The sequence below is a fragment of the Paroedura picta genome, chromosome 6 (genome assembly GCF_049243985.1).
Source record: "Paroedura picta isolate Pp20150507F chromosome 6, Ppicta_v3.0, whole genome shotgun sequence".
Classification (NCBI taxonomy): domain Eukaryota; kingdom Metazoa; phylum Chordata; class Lepidosauria; order Squamata; family Gekkonidae; genus Paroedura; species Paroedura picta.
In genome coordinates this window covers 66,098,540-66,106,650 of record NC_135374.1, presented here as the reverse complement: position 1 = coordinate 66,106,650, position 8,111 = coordinate 66,098,540, and the positions used below count along the sequence as shown (strand labels likewise).

At 39.4% G+C, this 8,111-nt stretch overlaps 1 protein-coding gene across 15 annotated transcripts in view; it reads right to left on the bottom strand.

Moving 5' to 3' along the window:
• Positions 1 to 1,732: 1,732 nt before the first annotated feature.
• The window catches only part of CASK (calcium/calmodulin dependent serine protein kinase), a 210,761-nt gene continuing 204,382 nt past the window's right edge, over positions 1,733 to 8,111 (bottom strand). For all 15 annotated transcript variants that reach the window (XM_077342888.1, XM_077342876.1, XM_077342884.1 and 12 more), the window contains one exon: positions 1,733 to 3,120. In XM_077342888.1, the coding sequence (XP_077199003.1) occupies positions 2,944 to 3,120 (177 nt within the window). In that variant the 3' untranslated portion in view covers positions 1,733 to 2,943. The remainder of the gene's footprint in view (positions 3,121 to 8,111) is intronic.

Below are 8,111 nucleotides of genomic sequence, written 5' to 3'. Positions count from 1 at the left end.
GGGGGGGGGAGGGGTAGAGATAATGTTGAACTGCAAAAGGAGACTGCAACCAGTGCACTGATTCTACACTCACAAAACTCAATTAGAAAAGCCAGTATGGTGTAGTGGTTGAGAGTGTTAGACTAGTATCTGGGATACCCAGGCTTGAATTCCCCTTGTGTCATAGAAACTCACTGGGTGACCTTGGACCAGTCATGCTCTCTCAGCCTAAGTTACCTCACAGAACTGTTGTGAGAACGAAGTGGAGGAGAGGAGAATGATATAAGCTGCTCTGGGTTCCCTCTGGGGAGAAAAGGAGAGTATAAACAAAGTAAATAAAATAAATAAGAATATCGTGCTTAAAAACATTTAGGAAGTAAAGAAACATTTGGAGTTTGCTCTAGCAGTACGACCAGCACAATGTTTCAAAGTATGACATCATGGTCATTACAATCCCATGTACTTTTGTGACACACACCAATAAAATAATCAAGGTTAAAGAAAGGATCTCTGATACATGTTCATAAAATATTTTGAGCTAGCAAAAAGTGTATAATGTACACATCAGTTTAAAAGCTGCTTGGAAGTGGTATGGAGTATTCACTGAGATAAAGGCAAGTGATCTTTCAATAGTTCAGGGCCTTGTAAAGTTAAAATTACCTATATTGATGCTTGGATAAAGGGATGGGTGGGTTCATGAGCCAACAGTAGGCATGAATTTGGCCCAGTTTTTATTTCCTGAACCCGTGCTCTGGGATGGCATCTCACTAGAACACTGCTGTAGAGGCCATTTAAACCTAGCAGTTGAGCAGGGTGAGTCCATCCCTCCTCTACCATTCCACTGAGCAAAGTCTGAAACCTTCTGTACAAGGAAGGCTCCATGGAGGATAACTGAATCCATCCCATTATTAACACCTTCTGATGAACTGGTGCTTCATGACTCTTGCACTGGAATTACACCGCAATAAACTCAGGGAACTATTAGCAACCAGCTGCAGTTTTATAAGTTCCAAAGGAAAATGAGGAGAATCAGAGCAGGTGACCAATACTAATTGCTCTTTTCGGTTTCTTAGACTCTCTTAAAATAGTAACCTTAAGTTCTGAAGGAACTGAAATTATCTACATGTAAATCATGATTTTGCATTTTAACGTTGAGGATAACGTTTTTCAAAAACATACTGGCATTTAATAAAAGCAAAGAATCCATATTAAATAATAAAAATGTAAAACAATCAGTCCACGGTACAACAATACTGGTGATAAAAAGTGGTCAGGTTCACAAAGACATCACAAAGTGGGATGGATAATGTTCAATTTCTCTCTATCCTTGTATAGGACTGGTTAGAAAAATGAAAAAGTATTAATAGCCCTGAGATGAATACATGGTTAAATTTGCTTCGTAAGGCTTGGTACAGGAAAGTAGGGTAACTTTGCACATTAGGTTAAGAACACATTTTCCCACCAGAATATTTAATACAGGGAGGCACCGGCCAATCAGGACTTCCCTGTGACTTGTACCTGTACTACACATTTATTACATGTGTTCTGGGGCAAAATATTGTCTTTTAACATGTACAACATGGGTACATGCTAAATATGTTAATGTATGAAGCAGCCCTTATTTGCTATGTGAGCCACAATTCTTGAAGACTTGCATTCAAAGCAAAAACTCCAATGACCACAAATCTGAGAACTTTTCTAAACATTTACAAAGGATATGACTGACTTCTGAAGAACCTGAAGACTCCTGTGATGAAATGAATGACCCAAGGCATTTAATTGTTGAACACATAAAAGGAAGTATATTTAAAATAAAAAATTGGTCAGACTGTAGAGTCATTTACCATTTAAAGAAATTTACAGGGCTGCTGCAGATGAGTCTCTTGGAATTGTTAGTTTATCGCAGTGTCTAAACTGGTTTCTTCATAGCACAGTATTTTTTCTTAAAATGTGTGCATTTTCAAAACAATTACATACATATTAAAAATCAGCATTTCTTTGCTTAAACGTAATTAAAACGTTAATACTCTCAGACAACACAGATCTGAAATGGTGAAACCAGTAATTTTTCCCCCGCCCACCTTTACAACAAATTAAGTTGAGACAAAATTACAAACACGTTTCACTACATGATTATTAATAAAAATTAGGATTTTTGTTTATAAAGTTGCCCAAAATGCAAGGGATGTGCATAGGTTTTACAACTTAGTCATAGTATTGAATTTTATTCCCTTGGGTACTTTCCCCCATGAACGGAATGTACTTTGCTGTAGATTACAGTTTTTTTCAACACAGATACACCAACAGCATGAACGCTTGCGACTGTCCACATGCATTAAGAGTCAAGACCCAACTTCAAATCTCTATAAGTTTTACAGAATTCTTCAAAGAGACAGTATCACATTATCTGGATATTACATGAAAGTACTTCAAATACTATTCTAAAAAAAAAAAACCAAAAATGCAAAGAAAGGCCATTGGAATTTAAGAATTTTTCTCATCCATGACTGGGCTAAAATTTCAAATAAATAAAGGAAAGCAAGATATTCCAATTCACAAAATCAGACTCTAAAAAGAATGTAGTGTTCCACCCCCAAATAACAGATCATATTATTATTAAAATAGATTATAGAAAGCAGCATCTATTTTGTGCAGTTTTAGGGGACTTTGAAATTAAAAGCTATGATTTTCAAAAATATAACATTCCAAAGGACTGAATAATACATATATTTAAAGATACATTTTAATAAAGTTTAGGAGAACTGATTAAAAAAGATACTGTCTCTTTAAATTAGCGTTTTCTCCTCCTATCTATAAGGACATGACGATAATTATAAATTTAGGTCACACTACATCTAGGTAGTCTCTAGGGGCCAAGACCTGCTGACACAAGGTCAATAACAAAGAGGTTGTTTCATGTATGAGGCGGTTCTCAGTCATGATAAAATTCTTCTGGTGATAAGACTAGTACACCCAGGAGACAGGAACCCACTGTGATGCTGTACAAACAAGCTCAATGGCTTCCTCCAGATGCCTGATTGTTTCATCAATTTCATTGTTGATAATTGTAAGATCAAAGTAATGTGCATATGTTCTCTGTAAGATTTCAGATTCCTTTTGCAAGCGCTGAAGAGATTCATCCTGCAAAGGGAGGGAAAACAATTGCATCATTTTGTCATCACAGTATGTTAAATTTTTAACTTACAAGGAAGGAAACAGCAACACTAAATACTTTCATAAGAACTAATTAATAACTTATTTATCTTAGAAATGTAGTACAAAATAACAAATTATAATGAATGTATTATACTGCTTGCTTCAACTACAAAGTGTAAATACAACTATCTATTATTATGTTTTTCACATCACAACTGAACACAAATCTACTTTCAGGAGGCTTAAATTGATAAAGGATGCTATGAGAAAAAAGGCCAAACATAAACAAGGAACAAGGGAGGACTGCTACTTCATTAATGAAAACACGCCACATACACAAATACAATCTCCCTTATGCAAAAATAGAATCCCGCTGGGTCAGATCCAATGATCTATCAGTGGAAGGTACTGGTGGATACAGATCCTTGCTGCATTCCTCTCCCTGGAACGTTGATTTCTGGTGCCATGGGACCTGAGTGATTTGAGGAAGGGGACAAAATTGCCTTCCTCTTCTGTCAGTGGAGCTTTGCATGTGGAGGAATAAGGCAAGAATTGGCTGGATCCAAGACAGTTCAGCATGTGAGCTGTATCATTCACTTAAGTGGAGCAAGAACAAAGATATGTGTGCCTGCTCTCTCTTTCTAAATGAGTAAGATAACCTTTCTGGAGAAGAAAGTTTCATATGCTCACAGAGAATTCCTTTTGTCATTAGACTGGGCTGACTGAACGAAAGCTATTTATTTATTACTGTTTTTCTACCCTTCCCTTCCCCAAAGGCTCATGGTGGATAACAACATATAAAAATACACAGTTTAAAAATTTGACAATTAAAATGTAAGTATATACTTTTAAGCCAATGAGCGGACTGCCACAGCATATTACAGTCTTAAATTGAGGGGGAAAGTTATATGGCCATAAATGAAGAGTATGTTCTACAATGCCATTTTACCTTTTCATTGCTTTGCCTAGTGAAACTAGTGAAGCGGTTTCTATTTACATATCCACACAAAAGAAACACTGATACAACTGTATTAGGCTTCATCCTGACCATGCCTCACTCCAGCCTTTGTCAACTTTTTTACCATGGAGAAACCCCTGAAACACACTTCAGGCTTCTAGAAACCCTAGAAGTGGCATAATCATACTAAATATGCCCACCTGGGGCCCCTCCCCTTCTCACCTCCCTACAGGCCCATAATTGGTAATTTTTGGAGGGTGGGTAGGCTGACATGACCATATATAGTCATGTCACCTGATAAAGAGCCAGTTTGGTGTAATGGTTAGGAGTGCGGACTTCTAATCTGGCAAGCCGGGTTCGATTCTGTGCTCCCCCACATGCAGCCAGATGGGTGGCCTTGGGCTCACCACGGCATTGACAAAACTGTTCTGACCGAGCAGTGATATCAGCCTCACCCACCTCACAGGGTGTCTGTTGTGGGTAGAGAAATGGGAAGGCGAGTGTAAGCCGCTTTGAGCCTCCTTCGGGTAGGGAAAAGCGGCATATAAGAACCAACTCTTCTTCTTCTTCTAAATGTTTAATAAATTTTAAAAATATATTAAAACTAGCTTCAAAGCCCATTCCTAAGAACGGGCCTTGAAAGGGCCCCCTCCCCTGGCCCCCAGTCAGGCAGCTGAAGGTGGCTTTGGGCCACAGCTCGCAGCTGCATCAAGTGGGGCGGGTGGGGGCTGGCCAGCTCGTTAGCAGACCTGGGACAGAGCTCCTTAGCAGGCAGTTAGCAGGCCCAGCTTAGCAGGCCGGGAGGCCCTCGCTAGCAGGCCCTCCACCATCACCCTTTGCCCAGGGCCCTATCCCCATACCTGCTTCTGGCTCTAGGCACTGAAGCGTGTCTGAGAGCAAAGAGGCTAGAGTCCAGGGAGGGAGGGAGCTGCAGGGGCAGGGCCAATCAGGGTGCAGCCAACTTTGCTGGCTTCACCCTGATTGGCCCTATTCCAACTTGGACAGCCAGACATGTTCTACCCCCCTCCCCCAGGCTGTTTCACAAATAGATAGGGGAACCATGGATAAGGATTAATTAACTGCCCACCCATTCAGGAAACCCTTCCAAAGTCATCAAGAAATCCCAGGGTTTCCCAAAACCCTGGTTGAGATAGCCTGCCTCACTCCCTCAAGTACCACACCCCTCACATACATGTATGTACTTCATGAACAAAAACGAACAGCAAAGTGCTTTGTCTGATTCAAATGCTCAGCATTCAGTAGCCAGGAGACATTTCTGAATATTGTTTTAGCACAGTAAGTGCTTTGTTGTCACACTCAATCTACTAATCTTCTCTTGAGGTTACATTTCTGTTTCAGGGAAATCACGTTTTACAGCAATAAATATATCAAAATCTGGACTTATAAAAATGAAATACTCTCCCCATCCATGGCTGTTGTGTGAAATGTATCTATGTAAGGAGTGCATGTGTGGACAAGTCTGTGAACAACTCCCCTCTGCACCCATGCTTATGATATCCCTTTATGGCTGCACGGCACTACAGCAATGTGAAAAAGAATGATTTCTTTTAGAGCAGTTAGACAATAACAAAAAACTAGCATCTTAAACCCTTCTGCAAGGTACAAGAAACCCTGGCTGAAATAGCAGAACGAGTCAGTTACTGAAGTGGCAGCAGATATTGAAAGAAGTTCATAGAAAGAACATAACTGAGTGTACCAAAGAATTATTATTCACTCTACAGTTCCAGGCTCTTGGTGCTGCTTTACGCAAAATGAGTGAAAAAGAAACAGTGGTGACTTCCAGCACAAACCCTAAAATAATAGTACCAAGTTAGAATGATGTTCTTGGTTTTACCATCCTGGTTTACCATAGTTTCAGGTGAATCTTACGAGTGTTGACCTGATGTGGTGATATCACTTCAGGTTTGTGCCAATTTCATTGGTTCTGCCACTACCGCCGTGGCTCCCACCAGTTGCAAGCAGTTGGCTGGCAACACTAACTTTGACCAAAAGCTTGGGGTTGGCCAAAATAGAGCTGAAATCACTGAATCTTCACCAGAGAATTCCACTATGAAGTGGAAGAAGATAAGGAAACTGCTGAGCAGGGAATGGCCAAGGAAAGAACTTGGCCCATTTCAAAGTTTCATTCCGACTGGATATGTCCACACTAAAACTTGTGGCAAATTGACTGGGGATACAGCCACATACAGCAAATAGTGTCTCAGGTATTCTTTGCTGCTCTCCACACCAATCTATTAAATAAATTAACACTGATACAAAGTCAGTGATTATAGAGGTATTGTGTAAAAAGGTAAAGGTATCCCCTGTGCAAGCACCCTTGGGGTAACGCCCTCTAGCGTTTTCATGGCAGACGGGGTGGTTTGCCAGTGCCTTCCCCAGTCATTACCGTTTACCTCCCAGCAAGCTGGGTACTCATTTTACCGACCTCGGAAGGATGGAAGGCTGAGTCAACCTTGAGCCGGCTGCTGGGATTGAATTCCCAGCCTCATGGGCAGAGCTTTCAGACTGCATGTCTGCTGCCTTACCACTCTGCGCCACAAGAAGCTCTTGAGGTATTGTGTAAAATGCAACAAATAATTAAAGAACATTTGCTGTAAATCATACAGAAAGTACAAGTATCTATTCTAAGTTTCTTTTCTAAACTATTTCATTTCATTTCCAGCATAGATCTGGTTAAAAAGAACTCCATATTTCATTTTACAAGAGGTATAATCTGAATAATTTTGACTAGCTTTTTAAAAAAAAGTATACTGGAATTATTTTTAAATGAGATGCCTTTTTCAAATGTAATGCTTTTAAAATCTTTAATACATTGTGCTTACACATGGTGATGATAAACCTCAGATTTATATATTTGTTAAAATAGGATTGGAGTTAGTCTTTCCTTTCTCATGTAACTGGTACAACTGTCCCTGATTTCCTCTGAAATGAGACAGAATCCTCTGAATGGCAATGAATTGAGGTATCTATGCAGACAGAAATATTTTCTATGCCTGGTACAAACTTATAACATGCAATTCCCTTCCTGATAGCATTTTGTATATACAACCTCATACATCATTAAAGGAAAGCAAATTATTTGTTTCTGAAATGGCATCTGACAGTAATTGGCTTGCAGCCCAGACTGACTTCTTTAGTATTCTGTACTTGAAACATGTACACACTGTGAGCACTTCCATGATCAGGAAAGGGTTACTATCTATAGGATGTAGGGAGGAGAGGCTGATTAGTTTCTTCAGCTTGACTCCATAGAGGAATTTCTGTAGTTCACTAACTTCCTCATTTATACTCTCCCAAACAGTTATCTCAGACTGGCAAGACAGAATTTGCTTTGAATCAGCTGTATTCATAAAGGTAGCTCTAAATCTAGTTTATACATTTGCAGTACAACATCTGATTGTTTTGACATGCAACCTATACTTTGGTCAAGAGACTACTGTTGGGACAAAATATGGGGAAATAGAATGGTTTCCAGTTGGCAGAGGTATCAGACAGATGTGTTTTATCTCCCTACAATCTATATGCAGATCATACCATAAGGAAAGCTGGATTAGATTTAAATGAAAGTGGAGTGAAAATTGAAGGAAGGAATATTAACAGTTTGAGATTCACAGACAATACCACATTACTGACAGAAAATAGTGAAGACTTGTTAAACCACTATTGCTGAAGGTTAAAGTAGAAAATGCCAAAGCAGAATTACAGTCAAACATCACAAAGACAAAGGGAATTGCACAACTTTAAGGTTGATGGTGAGGAAATTGAAATTTCTATTCACTGATGCCTATCATCAACCCAAAGGGAGCCTGAAACCAAGAAATCAGGAGGAGACTGAGACTAAGAAGGACAGCCATTGAAGGATTTAGAAAAGATTCTCAGGTGTAAAGATGTGTTGCTAGGGACCAAGATTAAGATAAGGCATAATGTAGTATTTCCCATCACTATGTATGGGAGTGAAAGTTAGCAAAGAAAGCTGACAGGACTGTAAGCTGATGAA